This window comes from Macrobrachium nipponense, chromosome 2 (genome assembly GCF_015104395.2).
Source record: "Macrobrachium nipponense isolate FS-2020 chromosome 2, ASM1510439v2, whole genome shotgun sequence".
NCBI lineage: Eukaryota > Metazoa > Arthropoda > Malacostraca > Decapoda > Palaemonidae > Macrobrachium > Macrobrachium nipponense.
Genome location: NC_087201.1, coordinates 160,855,002 through 160,875,964, shown reverse-complemented (window position 1 = coordinate 160,875,964; position 20,963 = coordinate 160,855,002). Strand labels below are relative to the sequence as shown.

At 46.0% G+C, this 20,963-nt stretch overlaps 1 protein-coding gene across 1 annotated transcript in view; it reads left to right on the top strand.

Annotated features, from left to right (window-relative positions):
- The first annotated feature begins 222 nt into the window (after positions 1-222).
- Positions 223-20,963, top strand: part of LOC135221351 (uncharacterized) — a 219,911-nt gene continuing 199,170 nt past the window's right edge. The window contains 2 exon segments of the mRNA XM_064259153.1: positions 223-424; positions 971-1,089. Coding sequence (XP_064115223.1) covers positions 279-424; positions 971-1,089 — 265 coding nt within the window. The 5' untranslated portion in view covers positions 223-278.

Sequence of the window (20,963 nt, the reverse complement as noted above, 5' to 3'; positions counted from 1 at the left end):
TAAAGCAAAGTGAATGTTTACCCTCCAGTTGGGCGGGACTCCTGACCATTGGACAAGCAGTTAACCACCGAACCACCTTGTACGAAAGCTTACGACCGGTCCAGCTGAGCTGTAAGTATATATTCCATATATAAAGGACCTCAGGTTTGTATAGTTAGGAAAAATACAATTTATGACAAATTGTGATATTGTTAAGGCCTCAGGTTTGTTAGCTATGAAAAATACAAATTGTTTTTAAAAATGTTTCATTTTTTATAGGTGTGTGTATGTAGTCCAAGATGTCCAAATTGGCACGGCGTGGTTCCAAGGGCCACTCGCCTCGCCAGCGTAGAATGGTTGACTATTTTTCCTGTAATCAGTCGAAAAACAGTCAGCCCCATCCACAGCAGTCATCCGCTAAACCTAATAAGCCTGTTGCAACAGTGTATGTACATATTATATGAATTTTGAAGTATGTAATTTTTAGATATCTTTCATAGAGTTGACATCCCATATTTGTGGATGATGAGTGGGTACCAGACCCCCTGCACATAGCTAAAATCTGTGAATACTTAAAACCCCTCTAAAAATGCTTAGAACTTTTTTTTTTAGTTCAAACACAAGAAATATCCCCTAAAAATGCTTGTACGTACCTTAATATTTTGATATTTTTATCACATAAAGTGCATTTAGTCATGAAATTATATGAACTATGGTGTAGTTAGTGGATATTTCTCAATGTAAAATACTGCCAATAATGGGTAGACATGGTCCATAGAGAAACCCATGAATAGGTGAGTCTGTGGATCTTGAGAACGTGAGCACAGGGAGTCTACTGTATACCCACCCACTGTAGTGGTGGGATCTTGGTTGTTTTCAGGATTTACTCTTTTACCTAAATTTAAACAACTTTGTAATCATTGTTCTTTTGGATTAGAAATGCAGTCAAATTCAGCATTAAATGTCTTAGCAAGATTTTTATGTTTTACAGCACTCCACAGACTGTGAGATCCTTATCCCCTTCAACTTCCTTTTCAAATTTCTCTCTCATGGATGATGATGATGACTTCGTTGACCTTACTGATTTTGAGACTGAAGACACAAAGACAGGTGAGTTTATGTGCCCCATTCACATAGTGTGTACTTTTGTGCATTGTTAGATTTATTGGTAGGAAGGATTGTCAACACCAAAATGATTGTTTCCTGCATGCTTTGGAGAAGCATATTATTGGAGTATGTATTTTATTTAGTCATCCCTTATAGAAGAAATTTTTTAATTGAACAGCTGGAGGTTTGTAATGTCTTAGTATTCCAATTCCTTTGGAAGGACATTATTTTTGCTGTGTGAGACATAAACTCCTACCCAAGGAGTGTCTCCATTTGGAAGATGAAGTTTTGTATTCTTTTATGAATAAATTTACAAAATTCGCAATGATTTGTATTTTCACATAAGTGACTTACCGAACAGTTACATAGCTTATAGCTTCTTACCTACGGCAGTCGAAATTCAAATTGTTGGCGCCAGCGGCGTTGCTATCTTAAGTATAGGTGATACAAGACCCGCCCACATCCGGGAACCCTGGGTACTGCTAGCCTTCTACCGTCAATTTTCGTTTCTGCCGCTCACGGGGTAACACCTGTGAGATTTTCGCTGCAGTCTCCTGCGTCGCCATTTTGGATTTTGGTTTTTGTTTGGTGATGTACAAGTTTTTGGTTTTTTCTTGCCAGTTAGCTATCTCTATTCAGTTTTTTGTCATTATTGCTAATTATGTCAGATTCTAGTTCATCTGCTGTAAGGTTTTGCAGCGCTGCTGCAAAAAAACAAGATTAGCTAAGTTATGTCACGATCCGCACTCTAAGTGCACTAAATGCAGAGGACAAAATTGTAATGGTATGGATGTGATGTGATGAATGTAAAGATTGGATGAACAGGGATGGAAGGCGGTTAGATCGCATGCTGAGAAAATGGAGAAAGTAGGAAGAGGAAGGCAGCTCTTAGGGCTAGTAGTAAGAATAGGTTAGAAACTACTCCTGTTCCTTCGGAGACAAATAAGTCTTCTCTTGCCTCTCCTTTATTAGAGAATATTTCTCCAATTAATAGTCCTCCTACTTCTCCTTGATTACCCCTGTTCAAGTTGCCCATGTTTTCCGAACCCAACACCATTGCCTTGCTTGAGTCTAAGATGGATAAAAAGTTCGAAGTGTTAGCTGAATCAGTATGAAGTTAGGAATGTCTTTTAAAGCTTTCGTAGATAGTACAGTGAAATCTAGTGCAGTGCAAAGTGTTAATTGTTGCGCCTGAGGAGGCGGTTGTCCGTTCCCCCTCGACTCCCAGACGAAGGTCACTGTCCCGCTCCCCCGCAACCGGGAGAAGACATACCGGAGGTCGGAAGGAGTCTGGGGGAGTTTGCCCACGGTCAGCCGTCGACTCCGACGACTCGCGGGTGTCGTCCAAAAAGATGTGGAAAGGTGTTTAGTGTTTGTGATTCTCGTCTGTCCTTCTGATTCGGAAGTGCAATCGCCAGTGCGCAAAAGGCGAAGTGATTTGGTGTCTTGACCGTTAAAAAGACATTCGATTCTTGCGGGTGATTCGTCACCGACTCCTGTTAAGAAGTCTAAGAGGCATTGGAGTCCTCAACCTTCGTGTAGTTTTGCTCCGGATGTGATATTTAGTGAATCTCCTCCGCAGTCGCATTTTTCGGCTAAAAGCAATGGCTCTTGGACTAAACTTCGTGATAATTCACGATCGCTCGACTCTCCCAAGCGAGTCTCGGTCGCAGTTTCGGCTCGGTCGCCTCGTTCGACTCCGTATTACTGTCCAGAGAAGCGTATTCGCTCTGGTCTTTGTTCGACTCCCCCCTCGCCGTGAGTCGATAGGAATTTCGACTGGTTGTTCGCCTGTGTCGACTCGTGGTGCGGAGACTTCACCTGTTAGAAAGATCGTTCTTCGACTGAAAGACCATCGACTTCTACAGTGTTAGACGATTCTACCTTAGCTCCATTTAAGAAGCATTTCCAGGATCTTATGAGTTTGTTGAAATCCTACCTACACCCGGGTAGAACATAAGCCTGATTTCGACTCTGCTCCGTGCAGTCTGAAAGAGGAAGCTTTGGATCAAGATGACAAGGGATTTGTAGGCTTATTCGAGTCTTCTTAAATTTTTCCTGTCCACTTATTCAGATTACTTTGAACCTGCTTCTCCGTCTTCACCGCCTTCAATGTTCGTTAAAGATAGGAAGACAGCGTATTCGTGTCTACCTAAACTGGTTCTTTCTCAGTCCTCGAAGCAGGCCCTCAAGGAGTCAACGGAGTGGCTTTCTAAGAAGAGGGAAACAGTAAGGCTCGTTTGCTTTCCCACCTTCTAAGCTTCAGAGTAAAGCGTTATCGCTTGCTACGCAACTGGAGAAGTTCCTTCTTTGGGAGTGTCTGCCTCCTCTCCCAGGAGACTTCTCCGGTTTAGTGGACTCACACCGAAGAGCAGCTTTTTCGTCAGCTAAAATTTTGTTTTCTTCTTCAGAGCTGGACCATTTGGTGAAGAATATTTTTAAAGTATTTGAGGTATTTAGTTTTTTTGGACTGGACTATTGCCTCTTTAGCTCGCAAGATTGAAGACTGTCAGTCTTTAGAAGAAGATTTTGCCACAGAACTGGTTAGGAGTTCTGTCCTGTGCGGATAAGGCTGTTAGAGATGGTTCAGGAGAATTAGCAGCCCTTTTCACAATGGGAGTGATGAAAGAAGAGAGAAAGGTGGTGTTCTTTTCGTGGTCTAAAGGAGTCACTAATAACCAGAAGTTGGCTCTCATGTTTGCTCCTCTCTGTAAATCTCATCTTTTCCCTGAAGAAGAAACCATTCAACAAATTCTATCGGATTTAGAAAAGAAATCTACTAATGATCTCCTTCTTCAGTCTTCCAGACGTCCGAAAGAGCCTACTCCGACAGGAGCTAAGTCTTCTCCTTCTTCAGAGGCATCCCTTTCGAGGGAATAAACCTAAGTGGCAACGACCCAGGACTAATTTGCGTCCACAGTACAAGTCCTCAAAGAAACCTCCCCCCAAACCTTCGGACAAGTGAGAAGCCATTCCTTCACGTGCAAGTAGGGGCAAGACTCCATCTTTTTTTGGGAAGAATGGAGTCGAAGAGGTGCAGAGCAATGGGTAGTTCAAGTTCTTCGAGAGGGATACGTCGATTCCTTTTGTTTTAGATCCTCCTCTCTCCGATACACCAATCAGCTTAACAGCATATTTCTCCAGGATCAGAGAGAGCTTTGGCTTTAGCAGCAGAGGTCAATGCACTCATCAAGAAGGGAGTGATAGAGGAAGTCCTCGACAGTTCTCAGGGATTCTACAACAGACTCTTTGTAGTTCGCAAAGCCTCGGGAGGTTGGAGGCCAGTGCTAGTTTTCTAGAGAGAGAGGCTTCGCCTTTCAGACCCACTGGTTTTGCTATGACACACCCCTGGCTCCTCCCCTGATAGTCGTAAGAGAGCACAAACCACGCCCATCGGGGCGGAGCAACCCAGAGAAGTGCGAGTTGACAGGAATCAAACCGCCATATTTGAAGTTGACAGGGCACAGGCAACACCTGTTACACCTCACCATTACTACAACCCTCCCCTAATTATTGTTACGAGGGACAACGACTTAATCATCTAATTAAAATGTCCAAAAAAGTCGTAGTATCAGCAGATGTGCATAATCTCAGCGAAACTAGCGATGATGACAATATTCCACCGGCACAACCCAAAAAGAAGAGAGGTCCCAAAACGGAAGAAACCAGCCAGGAACTTTCCAATAGTGAAATTCTTCAATTGTTTATTATTACAGAATCAAACATTATTGAACTAGTGGAGAAAGGGTAAGGTTTAATATTCTGTTTTTATATAAAAACTTCTCGGATAGCAGCGGATATAGACTGATGACGTCACAAGCATGGCAGTAAAAGGTAAACAATGAGCCGGAACAGACCGTGCGGTAGTTATAATCGTAAAAAGTTTAGATTAGATAAATTTCGAGACCGAAGTACATTATCATATAATCCTAAACTATGTGTAAAGTGAGCCTAAACATTATAAGGACTAGATACTTATATGACAAAGTAATTAATGTTGTAAGGTGAGGTGTTAACTAGTTTTGCCTTACGAAGCTGAGTAGCCTAACTAGCCTAACTTTTTCTAACTTTAAGTTTAACACACTACGTCAATCTAGGCTACCTATTTAGCCGCTCCCTTCCGCCTATCCCACCGAGATCCTATCGTTGACATCTAACTGGAGGGGTTCCTGTCAAAGGCGGTATAATTGCGCCTACCTCAGCTAATGGGTAGAATTTTATATCACACTCGTTTCCTTTCGATATAATGGTTTACCCCTTACCATGAGGCACTGCGTCTTAAGAATTTCTGACAGGTCGGCTATATAAAATATATAAGATGATTACTGTAGAGGCTATATAAATTTAAGTATGGGATATTAGTGAGAGGATGCCGATTGACCTGAATTAGTAACCGATGAAGGCCATTTGAGCTAGAACCCGATTGCCTGGCTTCAGCCTTCTAGGTCTGCTGCTGTCCAACCTGATTGTAAATTCATGAGCATATTATAGACATCAGTTAAACTTTTATTATCAAAACTTAAGTCTAGGTTTTCACTCCTATTGCAGAAGTGGTTCGACTGCAAAGGAATGACAATACTCCTCCTCCTAAGTGCCCTCGCCGTAAAGTAGATTTACCTGAGAATGCAAATGAAGAATTATTTACAACTTATAATGAAGATAGTAGTGACTATGAAGAATTTAACCCGCTTACCTTTAACCAAACCTATTCCTACTTATATATCTAACAATTTTAATGCTGTGCCCTCCATTCATAGAGATGGGAAAATACAATTGAATGACTCCCTAATTGCATTAACATTAAGTGAAGGAGACAAAAACTCTCATGATCAATTCTTTGTTTGTAATCATAATAAAGAACTTGCAGACCTTTTCAAATTGATAAATTTGCCAAAGTTGAACTTTTGGCCAAGTGGCAGGTTGTTTAATGAAGATTTCAAGAAAAATTTCACTTGATATTGAAAACATTAAAATGGCTATATCTTCTTTTCAAGGACATGCAGCTCTGGCACAATTAGCTTACCCCTCTAAGATTAACGATATTGATTTCATTACTAAAGTGATAATTGGGCCTTTCAGGAAACACATTGAGCTAATTAAAAGTTTAATCCGATCATTCAGAAGTAGATCTTTACCCCAGGAACCTCAATTTAGATACGAGAGATGCTATTATTAAAGCTGAAACTAATGATATATGGGTCTTATCAGATGATCAAAGGAAAGCTATTGCTTCGTGCTTTCGAGGCGGTCCCCTTCCTAGAGGAGGGGACATTACCTCTAGAGGTGGAAGGTTCAACTTTGGCAAGCATCAGGGCTACCCCAGAGGGAAATTTAATTTTTTACAGAGGATTCAGGGAAGCTTTGGGTTCAGGAATAGTTCAATCCCTACAGGCGAGGTATCAAGAGAGGTGGCCGAAGAGGGGGAAGGAGTACAGGGGGAGGGACCAGACAGCAATTAATTCAGACGTCAAAGATAAGAAACAAAACTAATTATGCTTTAATTCTTAAATACCATCGAGCCCTGCTGGGACCAAGAGGAAATAACCTGAGCTACACAGTAAAAATAAAAAATTTGGCAAAGGTACCCACTAACAATTCAATGATATTAGAAGAGTTTAAATTTCCCTACAGAAGCCTCTAGCTCCAAGGAAACCTCTCACGCCCCTCCAGTAAGTGGGATAGGTAGGTCGTTGACAAATAAATTTAAAAATTGGCAAAAACACTCCAAATTCTTCTTTTGCATGCAACTTGATCAGTAAGGGTGTGAGACTCCCATTTAGCAATAAAAATAAGGCTCCAAAAGACTTTGAAAAGATTAGGGGTTGATAGATATTATTCCCTAGCAAGAGAATAATACTAGAGAGAGAATGTAACAGATTACTAGACCTAGGGTAATAGAACAAATTAACAGAAATGCTTTTTATTACTCTAACCACATATTTTACAAGCTTAAACCGATGGGAGCATTCGCCTAATCTTCGATATGAAATGCCTTAATACTATGATCAAGAAACCTTCTTTCTCTATGCTGAAACCTAAACATATTCCCTTATTTGCATTTAAACAACTGGGCAGGTAGACTTGATTTAAAGGATGCTTATTGGCACGTCCCTCTTCATTCAAGTGCTCAAAGATTCTTAACGTTCAAATTAGGAAAACTTAAATTCAAATGGACGGTTGTTCCCTTCGGGTTAAGACAGCTCCCTACATCTTTTCCAAACTAATGTACACAGTAGTTAAATATATTAGGAAGAAATATATATACTCATCTTTAATTACTTAGATGATATACTCATATTGGCAGATGACTTTCACAAATGCGAGGCTCACATCCCAAATAGTCATTGAAGTGCTCACGGAGCTGGGTTGCAAATATCTATTAAAAGTCTGTTATTCATCCAGTGCAAAAGATAGAGTTCCTGGGAGTTCATTATAACTTGGAGAACAAAACAATGAGACCAATGCAGAAAAACATTGATAAATGTATCAGGCTTGCCAATACAGTATCCAACTTGAACAGGTCTGACCTCAAATTATATCAAAGATTGATAGGATCACTTAACTTCTGTTCCTACTACACCTTTTATGGTAGATACCATCTTAAATTCCTTCACAGGTTTCATAGATATTTTGCTAAAGGATATAGAATCATTTCCTCCTTCTTTCAAATCCTTTCTAGAAGAATGGAAACAGACTAATATGTATAGTGATATAAACATTCCTAATAATCAAGTAGATCTAGAACTATTCACAGATGCATCCAACTTTGGCTGGGGTGGAGCATTAGTAGGAGAACATGGCATACTCTCAACTAATAATACATGGCTACAAAATGAGAATACTCTGCACATTAACATTAGAGAACTACTTGCATGCATTTACTGTATAAAACACTTCAGAGACAAACTAAGAAACAAAGTAGTACTAATTCACATAGATTCACAAGTAACAAACTGTTGGGGTCAAAAAACATGGTAGCATTAGGAACAAATCGGCCCAGGAGGCCATCAAGTGTTACTAGACATCAAAGGAAAATACAACATAGACATTCAAACTAAATGGATTAAAGGGAAAAGCAATGTGATGGCTGATTCCCTATCGAGAGAACTTTGGTTCCATACATCCAGAAGCACTCTTGACGATAATATATTCAATTTAATTTGCACAGATATGAATTTCTTTCCTGAAATAGACCTTTTCACCAATGGCTTTAATTCTAAATGTAAAAGATTTTGTTCTTCCGTACCCAACACAAAAGCAATGGTAATAATGCTCTTCACATTAGCTGGGAAGGTTCTTCTCCTCTTTATGCTTTTCCCCCAGGCTTCTTACTGCATAAAGTTGCTTTTAAGACAATATAACGAATGTAATAACAACATGCTTCTTCTGCACTATTTCCCAGGAAACGGAACCATGGTTTCCTCTAGTCAAGACAGTCTCCAAGGAATACCGGAAGTACAAAGTCAAAGCAGAAGGCTGCCAGATACTTCATATGGACTGTACCTCACCCTTAGCACAACACCACTTAAATTTGATCGCCTTCAGAATATAAAAGATCAACTACCTTCCATATTTTTTTCCAGAGATATGCAACAAAATTACTTCCAATTTACGAGACAGCTCCTTGGCCAAGTACCAAAACTCTCTTCAGTAGCTTTAAAGAGTTTCATACACAATAAATATGGAAGTAACAACAAGTTCCCTCTTTTATCACTGCTACTCTATTTTAACGAATTAATAGACAAGGGCCTAGCGTACAACACACTAAAAGGATATCGAGCTGCTCTTGGACCAGTTTTGAAGGGATACTTTCCCAATTATTGTCTAGCAGAAGACAAGTATATTAAAGCTATGCTTGTGGATGAGTAAACAGAAGAAGACCCAGCAATTCTCATCAATTTCCAGGCTGGGATCTTGATAAAGTAGTTTCCTTCCTCAACACTACAAGAGATGATTCTATGCTGCTCATGATTCAGAAGACCTTATTCCTCGTAGCTTTGGCTTGCCCATTGAGAGCTAACCAATTTAATCATCTATGTATCTCCAGGAGCACTTTCACACCAGAAACCATTGTGTTAAGGAACCACCCTTCCTTCATGGCCAAGAATCAGAGAAACAATTACACTCCTATTGAATTCAGCTTTAGGTGTCACCCTACAAAGCCAAAAATTTGTCCAGTTAGACAATTAAACTTTTATCTGAAGTACACAAATAAAATCTGTGCAGAAAGGAACATAGATAGGGAAGACCATATTTGGCTGGATGAAAACTTCAAGATCATGTTTCCCTTCCAAAGATGAGGCAGCTATTCAGGGACTGTATTTTCAGAGCTGATCCCAATGCCAGAAAACACTCCACCAATTTCCACTCTATCAGAGGTCAAGCAGCTTCAAGGATGATGTATAATGGAGTTACGCTGCAAGAGATAATGACTAGAATGAATTGGAAAGCAACTCTGTATTTGGGTCATTTTATGCTCTCCTCGGTCTACAGGGAGCTTTCGATGCAGTCGTTGCAGGACTTCATCTTCATGCCCCCTGAAGTATCGGGTGAGCAAAACCAGTGGGTCTGAAAGGCTGAAGCCTCTCTCTCTAGAACTGACAGTTTACTTGTGAACCTAAGTTCTGGAGAGAAAGAGGCGAGGCCTTTCAGACCCAGGGTCTAGTTCACCCTCCGACCCTACCACCCCCGAAACCGAGGAGACCATTCTGGAGGAAATAAAGAATTTGTAAAGTAACTACCTACAAAAGTCAACAGCTTACATGTTTTCTGAAGGCCAACCATAACATTTTTCAATTATTCATAAATTTCTTTAAGGTATACTTAGACTCGTTTCCTTGCATTTAGAGGTAATGCAACTTTTAGGTAACAAGATAGGAATATCTTGGAAAGGGGAGGTGAACTACTGTCACCATTACGTATATATCTTAGAATATAAAGAGGAATGGAAAATGTTTAAAATTCACAAATTGGATAACTAAGTTACTACTTGTAGTAATTTGCAATCTCAAATAAATCTCACAACAGGAAAATGGAATGGTAAGTACAAATATACTTCATAGCAACTTGCAACTTCAAAATATGGCGGTTTGATTCCTGTCAAATCGCACTTTCTCTGGTTGCTCCGCCCCGATGGGCGTGGTTTGTGCTCTCTTACGACTATCAGGGGGAGGAGCCAGGGTGTGTCATAGCAAAACCAGTGGGTGGGTCTGAAAGGCCTCGCCTCTTCTCTCCAGAACTTAGGTTCACAAGTAAACTGTCAGATGTAAGCGCATTGAACCTTTTTGTGCTGAGACAAAGTTCAATATGGAAACAAATCATTCTGATGTCGACACTTCGCCCAGGCGATTGGATGTGTCCCTGGACATGAAGGACGCCTACTTTCATGTCCCGATTCACCGAAGTTCAAAGAAGTTCCTGAGATTTGTGTTCGAAGGGAGGACGTATCAATTCAGAGCCCTTTGTTTCGGCTTTCGACGGCCCCTCAAGTATTTACTCGTGTTTCTTGTTCCATTGGGGAAATGGCTGCATATGTTGGGCATAAATGCAGCATTTACCTGGACGACTGGCTTCTCAGATCGGGTTCGAGGACACAGTGCATGAAGGATTTACGGAAGACACTGTCATTAGCGAGTCAATTGGGAATTCTCATCAACCTGGAGAAGTCTCCATTAGTGCCGTCCCAGAAGATCCCCTATTTGGGGATGATTCTGGACTCTCAGACTTTTTCGGGTTTTTTCTGTCCCCGAAAAGAATAGAATCTTGCCTCAAAAAAAGTGAGCCAATTCCTGAACCGTCAGTCCTCCTCCGCCTTGGAATGGATGAGTCTTCTAGGACGTTATCATCAGTAGAGACGTTTGTAAAGTGGGTCGTCTTCACATGAGATCTCTTCAGTTTTATCTCAAAGCGAGTTGGTGTCGGAAGTCTCAAACCAGACACGTATTCGTTCCCAGTGTCGGAAGAGATCAAGAACGACTTGAGATGGTGGATGTCGAGGGAAAGATTGCAAGAGGGTCTCTCCCTGACATTAAGGAACCCAGACGTAGAATTATACTCCGACGCATCGGACAGAGGTTGGGGAGCTCTCCTAGGGACCAAAAAGATCTCAGGATTATGGTCAGAGAAAGAGAGGTTGAATCACATCAACATGAAGGAGTTGAAGGCGATTTGGTTCGGTCTGCAAGCATTCGCTCCTTTTGGTCGTGGGAAAGAGAGTGGCAGTATACTCCGACAACACCACCGCTCTATCTTATATCAGGAATCAGGGAGGAACCCATTCATTCTCCCTCAAAACAAAGTCGCAGAAGATCTCTTCTCTGGTCTCAAGATCAGGATAATTTCCCTCATTCCGAGGTTTGTACAGGGGAAGTTAAATGTACTGGCGGACGAACTCAGTCGAGTAAACCAAGTTCTTCCCACGGAGTGGACATTGCAAGACAAAATTTGTCAGGAACTGTGGAAACTTTGGGGAAGACCTTCAGTGGATATGTTTGCCACGTCAAGGAACAATCGACTTCCGATCTTTTGTTCCCCAGTTCCAGATCCTCTTGCTTGGAAGACCGACGCAATGCTTCAGGATTGGACGGGTCTAGACGTTTACCGCCTTTCCCCCATTTGGAATGATCAGAGGTGTTGAACAAGTTCCTCTCACATCAAAATGTGTCAATGACGTTGGTAGCACCATTCTGGCCCCAGGAAAGAGTGGTTTTCCAGACCTTCTCAAGTTGGTTATAGACCATTCCCAGACTTCTTCCTCAGTATCCTCGGCTACTCAAACAGCCCCCACTTCCACAGGTATCATCAGAATTTTGTCCGCTCTGTCACTGACAGGGTTTCAGACTGTCCGGAAACTCGTCAGAGCTAAGGGGTTTTCTCGTAGAGCGGCAGAGGCTATTGCTAACTGTCGAAGAAGCTCTTCTGCCAAGCTTTATTTACCAATCGAAGTGGGGAGTCTTTAGGATGTGGTGCAGAAGACATAATTTCTCGTCTTCTAAAAACCTCTGTGACAGAAATATGCTGATTTTTTGCTGTACCTTAAAGAAGTTAAGAACTTGTCGGTATCGACAATTAAAGGGTACAGAGCTATGCTTGTCCTCAGTGTTTAGCATAGAGGGCTTGACATCTCCTCTAACCAGGATATTGGAGATTTAATTAAATCTTTTAATACAGTAAAAGTATCCAAGAAGGATAGTGTGGACTGGAACTTGGACGTAGTTTTAACTTTTCTGATGTCTTCACGATTCGAGCCACTTCGTGAAGCGTCTTTGAGAGATGTAACGAGGAAGGCACTTTTTCTCTTTGCTTTGGCTACAGCAGGAAGAGTGAGTGAGTTACAAGCCATCCACAAAGAGGTGGGGTTCAAAAATCGTAATGCGGTTTGTTCTTTGTTCCGACACGGCATACAAACCTTCGGTCCTTTTACAATAGGAAGGTACTAGCGGCAGCTGGATAGGTCGTAAGCTTTCGAACAACGGGGTTCGGTAGTTAACTGCTTGTCCGACAGGCGCGCGCGCGCGCACTGGAGGTAAACAAACCACTTTTGCTTTCGGCCTGCTGGCGTGTAGACGTGTATCATCGCTCTCTGCCGCTTCATCGTCGTTGCTTTCGCATGGTTATGTTTTTTCTTTTTTCTTTTTCTATTTATCTAGTGAACTGAATTGTAAGTACAATCATTTCATATTTATTTCCATTGAATTCAATTGTGAATTAAAGGATCTTGGTTTCTCCACGCCCTCCGATTACCCGAGTGCCGGGACTGAAGGGCGTAAGTGCAGGAATTCATTTTCCCAGAAATGATCCTCGTATTGTGTATGCTCGGTGCCGAGGGCGGGAGAGCGCTCGCTCCGAGCTTATATTTTGGTTGAAAATGTGTAGATGAAAATCGTAAGTAAGTGCCTTTTCATTTATTTTTTTTTTACCTTGTATGCTCGTTGCCGAGCGAATGCGCTCGGCACGAAACTTATTCTGTATGGAAGTGGAATCGCAAGTACAGTATTCTTTTTCATTTTCATATATTTATTTTGATTGTAGCAATACTCATTTTGGATCAGTTTCCGCTCTTACCCGGAAATTGATCCTTTCCCCTTTTTATTTGAATGAAGTGAAATCGCAAGTGCAGTTCTTTTTCATTTTCATATTTTATTGAGATTGCATTATTTACTTGGATCAATGTTTCCGCTATTTCCCGGGAATTGATCCTTCCCCTTTTTATTTTGTATGAAGTGAAATCGCAAGCGCAGTATTCTTTTTCATTTTTCATATATATATTTTGATTGCATCAATTCATTATGGATCAAGGTTTCCGTTCATAATCGGGAATGGATCCTTTTACCCTTGCGCTCGGTACCGAGGGCGCAAATGCGCTCGCTCCGAGCCCTTATGCATGGTGAAGTGAATCGTAATGCAAGATTCTTTTTCATGTTATTCCTTTTATTATTGATTGCATCAATATTTATTTTGGTTCAAGTTCCGCTCAGTCAGGGAATTGATCCTTATGCCCGTGCATTCGGTGCCGAGGGCACGATTGCTCTCGGGCTCTTTTTATTATTGTTGGGTACATGGGTGCTGTGCGGGGGTGGGGAACGAGAATCCCTCCCCCCCCCCGCTAAGCTCCCACAGATGGCCCTTCCCCTTCGGGGGGGAGGTTATCTGGGTTCTCCTCCTCGCCCGATCCGTCGAGCGCGGGGGAGGGCGCTCGGTGCCCGATGTACAATTGTATTCGGGGTCTTCCGCTCGTTCGGTGTGGGGCTCACCCCCCCGCGCGAGGGGACTTCCCCCACTAATCACTACTACTGTTATTTCCGCAGGTGCTATTGCCACGAGGGTGGACCTTGGTGAGGTATGGGCGTCCGTCGATTTGCAGGGCGTGCCTAGTGTCCAGGGGCGGCGGTTCTATGTCTGGGCCTGCTGCGGTCACCCATGGAGTGGTGACCACGACAACGATATCGACTCCAGGTGACGACGTCCCTCCTCACCTGGTGTACTCGCCTCACGTGGTAACAGTCTTGCCTACAGCCGCTGTGAAGTGCCGTTCGCCGTACCGAGAGGGGGCGTGCCGCCGCCGCTCGTGGTTGCCGCGCTGCCGCGCCACCCCACTTCCGCTGCCCTAGAGCTCGCCCCTGGACCTGCCGCCGTACCAGGATGTTGCTGGCTGCTGCTTCACCTCCTGTGTTTTCCGGTTGGTGCTGTTCTCATGCAGTTGCTGCGCTGGCTGTCCCTGCCGATGCTGTGCTGGCTGTGCCTGCTGTTTCCGGATGGAGATGCCCATACCTGCTGACGTCGTCCCTGTTCGTGGTGGTACTACCCCAGACTTTGGTCTGTCTGTACAGGTGCGTGCCTCCGGCCCTGTGGCTTCGGCTACAGCAGCCCCGGCTCCGCCCTGGATAGCTAGATCTTACTCTGTCCTGAGGAAGCTGACGAAGAAGAGGAGGAAGGTGTCGTCGTCGTCGTCTTCATCTTGCTTCATCGTCGTCGGCTGCCGAACTCTTCCCCTTCGACTTCTAATGGCTTTCACAGCCGAGGAAGAAGAAGGTTTTGCCTCCTCCCTCCTAAGAAGTCTCCCTCGGGAAGCTTCTCGGGACCCGTCTCCCTCACCTCGGTGGGACGGGAGGGTTCCTTCCGCTGGTCCTCCTGCTCCTTCGGAGCGGGGCCCGTCTCTTCTTCCGCAAGGAAGAAGACTACGGGGACCAGAGGGGTCACCGGCTAACACCGTACTTCCTCGCCTGGTGTCAGTGGTTCTGCCACTGCATCAGGGTCCGTCTCGGCCTCATCGTTCGCGGGAGGTACCGAGTGTACGGTCGCCTACCAGCGACCCGTGCAGCCAGGAACCAGACCTCTGAGTCCGCTCAGCGTCAGGTTACGGCACGGGGCGAAGACTGGTGACAGCCGCTCACGCGACTCTCACCAGACCAGCTCTCGCTCTCGGGCGTCCCCGCGGCGACCAGCTGGCTACTACCCGGGGACGTGACGGTCCACGACCGGCCACGGGCTGAGGCTGGGAAGAGGTCCCCCCGTTCGCTGGGGCCAGCCACGGCTGGAACCAGCGACGTGACGTGCCGTGAGGACAAGCACCGGTCTCACTGTGACAGTGGAGCCTGCAGGTCGCCTGACCGTCGCTCTCACAGAGAGCGATCGGATACGGCAACCAGCACCAGCTCGTCTGACACTCGAGATCGGGGCCGCTGTGGCTCAGTCCAGCCGTTCTCCACAGCGAAGACTGTTCGACCAGGCCTGCAGCTCGATCGCCACCGCGGGTTGACGATCGCCTGCGAGCCCTCCAAGCCTGCTGGTTCTGCCAGCGAGCGAGGAGGGAGCGTCAGGTTCTGCCTCTCCCGTACCTTCAACCTCCTCGGGTTACACCGGAAGGAGCGAGGTATTGAGGAGTGATCGTGAGGGGTGCGCCCCTCATGATCCCCTCCCACGACGCCCTACGTGCCAGGCACGGTTTCTTGGACCGGCCAGGACTATCGCAAGTGGATGAGAAGACCGAGAGGGCTGTCGCTGTTTGCCCCCTTCTTAGGAGGAAGGTTTTCTCGGAATATGCTCTTGTTTGAAGGGCTTAAACGGTCCTAACTCTGCAAGATGCTGTGACTTCCGAGATCCAGAGGAACTTTGCCGAGGTTATGGCGCTGATTCGTCAGCACAACGACCTCGGGGAAGGATCGCCGCTCCCCCACCAGCAGAGCCACGTCTCGGCTCGAGTCGTTTTGGGGCCCGAGAGGGAACCCAAATCGACGGTGGGTCTGCCGCGTCGGAGCTTGCCGACTGTGTTTTGAAACCAGGTATGTCTCTCGTCTCCGGACAAGAAGGCTCTCTCAGTTCTGGCCGGGTCGAACAAGCTACTTCACCTCCTCTACTGCGACAGAGGCGTTTCTACGTGTCTTCGGACACCAGTATTTGAATACCCCTTCGGTCCTCCTGAGAGGTTTCGACTCGACGAGGACTGGAATGAGTCGGAGGACGGTATCGGCTCTCTCCTGTCAGGTGTCGATCAGCCCCACCCAGACGACGTTCACAGTGGGCGGCAGACCTTACCTACAGTATGAGTTCGTAACCCTCCTCGGGAAACAGTTTTCTCCTGACGATACGTTTTCCCAGGCTCTGAGAGGCCATCGCCGTAAGGCGATGGCTGCTCCTTTTCTTCTCTCCTAACTGCTAGTTCCGCTGGGAAGGCGAGCCAGTATCCAATTCCTCCCCCATTCCCTCTCTCCTTACGGCTACGAGGGAAAGGGGAGGGATCCTACAGAGATTTCTCTGTAAGATCCCACGTTAGGGGCTGCGCTACCGGGGGGACCTTCGGGTCCTACCTGACGTAAGCCCCGGTCGTTGAGGAGGGATCCTGCCCCTTTCTCGATTTCTACGGGAATCGAGAGGACCACCAGCCGATATCGTTTGACGAATTCGGTGGGGGGTTTCGCAGAGTGCTTAGAATTCTACGGGAATTTCTAGAGCACTCAGAGTGTTCGAGTTTTTTATTTTTTACGATCTCCAAAACACTTAGGCGAGAGACCACGGCCCAAAGTGAGCGAGAATCCCCGATATTGTTACACGATAATCGGGAACCTCGCTTATGCTCGAATTCCTGTAATTTCTAGCATTTGGAAGAAGACTGCTGCTGAAAGAAGAGTATCTCACAGTAGGCGATTAACCTGGAATAGAGAGGAACGGACGAGAACTTCCAGTTTGGCTTGAACTATCGTCTTCGGTATTCTGTTAACCATTGAAGCTTTCCTTTGGGAAAGACTTCTTCACTCTCTTGACTAGAGAACGAGGCGGTCGAATCTCCAATCCTTATTCTCATTCCTCGAGAGGAAAGAATTTAGGATGGAAGTCGTGGTACAGAACCTACAAATATACTACGTATATTACCCTCGCGACATGATTCTTTTAACAGTTGAATTGTCCGGGGGGTAGGCGCATACCGTAGTTAACTCTACGGTTTGTGACCGAGACGAATTGTATCTTAATTGAACTGCAACTCGAGGTTGCCTGCAACCTCCCAGCAGTTTATCAGTTTCGATTTTAGATACTTGGTATTGTCATGACAAACACCAAATCAGCTTTTGTATTTTACCGAAATCCGTTTCGTTTAAATATAATTGCTCGAGCGTATTCTTTATGCTCGATGGTTCTAGCCGAACGCATTCCTTCGTGGAATAATGGATTACCTGGCAACTCAGGATGACGAGTCACAGAGAGCTACTGCGTATTGAGCTGCCTGATAGCAGCTCAGTATCAGCTAGGTCTCCGAGATGCACGGTCGGTTACGTCTTTCTCTCCCCTGGTTTGATTGACTACCGAACCGTATCTCTGCCCAACAATCATGGACTTAGGTCTCTGATTAACGGGGATTCTCGCAATAATGAAGGACCATCTACTGCTGTGACGCGCGATTTCATCGCCTTCGACATTGCGAGAATTTTCAACAGAGATATCTCTTGGACTCTTTCATCTTTCTGTTTTACCGCACGGTAACAGAAGTCTGTACTAGTCTCCCGCTGCATCGCACCGCGTAATGCGAATGATTTTGGCAGACATCTGAGTTTTGTCTTCAAAATATCTCGTATTCGTAGGTGTGCAATTATTCATTGCTCGCCCCGAATTAACAGATGTGTCAGAAGACATCGCCTACTCTCCGACCTGACAGCTCTACTTCCAAATGTTCAGCCCATGAGAAGCAGTTCTTCAGCAGTATTCCCTGTCTCTTCATTACTGAAAAGCGCTCCGCTTTTATTGCAACTACGATCCTCACCGGACAGCAATGAATAGCGGTTAGCGTTCTCAGTCTTTGTAGCACAGGTTCAGAATCTTGAGAATCCTTCTCTCGGTTCAGCTGTGAAGACGTAGGTTGCTTTTTCTGTACACCTTCGTCTTCAACGACACATAGTGTTGTTTCTCCTTAGCTGAGAATCACTATACTATGAGATATCTTGCCATGAGGGACCTCGGTCTCTAGAAGGCAATTGACTTTCGCCTGTTTGGGCACATGCCTTAAGAGAATCATCACCTCGCCTTCTGGCATCGGTGACGAACAAATTATTTGTTTAGTCTCTTGGCATAACCCTTTTAAGGCGAAGGTCACGTGACTTGCTCGGATGCTTGGACAACTTGCCTCCTTCCAAACGCAGTCAGTCGCAGCTGTCAGAGCTCCCGAGTCAGTTACGAACTACGCTGTTGACTTAGTTCTGTTGTTACAAAGCATCATTACTTCGTTTTAATAGCTTGTCACAGTACCCATACCATCGACACCCACCATTGAGTGTCGGTGTCCTATCCACTACCGAGAAGAACTTCACTGCATGGGGTAGATAGAATGTGAGACACTTCGCTGCAGACGGATAGACCAGTATGGGTACAGGACATCACCGAAGTCGAGAAGAGGGATAGGTACGACCATTCCCTTCTTTTCCTCTGAGGTAATTGCATGACTTTTCCTGCGAAGTCAAGCATCCAGGGGATGGGGATTCGTGAACGCTCGATTTCGTACCGACTTCGTAGCGAAGACTCAGAACCCTTCGTTCCCTGACGATCGGTTAGAGTCCTTCACAATCCCCTCCCAATAATGGACTTCACCGCCTTCGATGCGAAGGAAAGGGATGCTGCTTTGTCCTGTGAAAGCGCGACCCGCTCCTTTCTGAAGAAACTCGACATCCCAGGCCTGATTGTTTGAAGACCTCTTCATCAGCACCAAGATGACCTAGAAGTACACTCCCTCGAGTTACACAAGAACTTCTCTCCGTGGCGGCAGGTACTGAAGGCAGGGGTCTGGTACAACCAGACCACTGGCACCTCCTTCTACCTTTTGGATATTGCCCACAGGTCCTTGGACTCGTTTTCCTTGGGACCCGTGGTGGCTGCTCAACACGGTTGTGTAGCTAACCCAGACCCTAGCAGGCTGACAGCATCGAGTCCTGGTGTGACTGTAAGAATAGATAAGTGAATGAGAGAGTGACTGGCTTCTCTTCCTATCTTTTTCTCCCCCCCCTCTACCTGTGGGTAGAGGGATACGGTCATCACCTTGCTGGATAAGGACGAGATGCCGGTGAGCTACTCCGACAGAGCCCCATCCTATTCCCTTCACTAGGGAGGTGAGCGAATATCCACCACCTCCTCCTACAAGGGGGGGGAAGTGGATGCCAACAAGAGACAAACCATACTTGTTCCGATAACGTAATATAAACCATCGGTCCTTTAACAATAGGAAGTAGCTAGCGGCAGCTGGAACGGTCGTAAGCTTCGAAACAAGGGGAGAACGGTTAGTTAACTGCTTGTCCGATCGTCGCGCGCCGCGCGACTGGGAGGTAAACAAATCACTTTTGCTTTTGGCCGCGTGAGGATAGGACGTGTTCGTCATCGCTCTGCCCGCCTTGTCGTTTTGCTTTGAGTATCAGCCCTCTTTTCCTAGTGTAATTGAGAGTATATGATTGTAAGTACTTTTACATTTCTTTTGTCATTGCAATATGAGTGATCAAGAAATGGATATTTCGCCGCAGCCCCCCATCGCCCGTAGAGTGTGTCCCGGGCTGGAGGGGCGTAGATGCGGCGGATTTAGATCATTCGTGGATGTGGATCCACATGAGGTTTGTACTCGTTGTCGGGGGCGAGAATGCTCCCGCAACGAACCATGTATGACATGTATGAGGTTAATTGGTCCGAGGCGCAGTGGGTTCTGTATACGAGGGCAGGAAGAGACTTAGGCCGCCAAAGAAGTCATCGGAAAGCTCTCCAGTGACTCCTTTGGTAACTGACACTTCGTCTTCTTTCCTGCCTCCCGGTCAGCCCCCACGTTTCGCGCCTTCCCCTCCCCGCGGGGGGGTTAGCGGAGTCCTTCTCCTCTCTCGATCCGTCGAGTGTGGAGGAGGGCGCCCGCTACCCGGACATCCAGTTGTATTCGGGGTCTTCCGGTCCGCTCTGGGTGGGGTTTCTTCTCCCCCCATGGCGCGAGGAAACCCCTCTGACTAACCCGACTGTTGCTTTCCGCAGATGTGCCACCAGCGAAGGACGACCTGGGACAGGTGTGGGAGTCGCTGGGTACTGCAGGGAGTGCCTAGTATTTAGGGGTTTTTGATTCAGCGGTTTGGCGGGGTGCGGCAGTGGTCACTCATGGTACGGTAACCAACTACCACTACCACCATATCTACACCAGCGTATGACATGCCGCCGCACTTGGTGTATACGCCACATGTAATGTGCAATACACAAACCTATTACTGCCGTACCAAAGAGGACGGTGCCACCGCCACTGGGTTCTTTGTGTTGCCGACCCCGGACTTGCCGCTGCCCTAAGAGTACCCCCCTAGACCTGCCGCCAGTGCCGAGAATGACGGTAGCTGCCGACAGGACGCCTGGCTCTCCTGTGGTTCCTGCCGTGCCTGCCGTACCTGTTGCTGTCCCTGCTGCTCCTTCCTTTTCAGATGTCTGTTCCTGCTGTTCTGCTGTTCCTGGACCTGTTCCTGTCGTTCCTGCTGTTGGTGGTGCTGCTACAGTCTCAGGTTCTTCCGGACAGGTGCAGTCGGGTGCCCTGTTGCTTCGGCAACTGCCCCGGCTCCCTCCTGGATGGAAGACCTGACGTCTGTCCTGCGGAGCCTGGCGAAGAAGAAGAAGGAAGAAGAGGAAGGTGTCGTCGTCGTCTTCGTCGTCTTCTTCGTCGTCTGCTGCCTCCTCTTCCCCTTCGACTTCTAAGGCTAACCAGCCGAAGAGAAGGCTGCCTCCTCCCCCCCTAAGAAGACTCCTTCGGGATCTTCTAAGGGCCGGGCCCGTCTCGCTCAGGCGAGTCGGGGAGCTCTTCTGCTGGTCCTCCTGTTCCTTCGGGAACGGGGCCCGTCTCTTCCTCTGCAAAGAAGAAGACAACGTGGACCAGAGGCGTACCACCTCGGCTG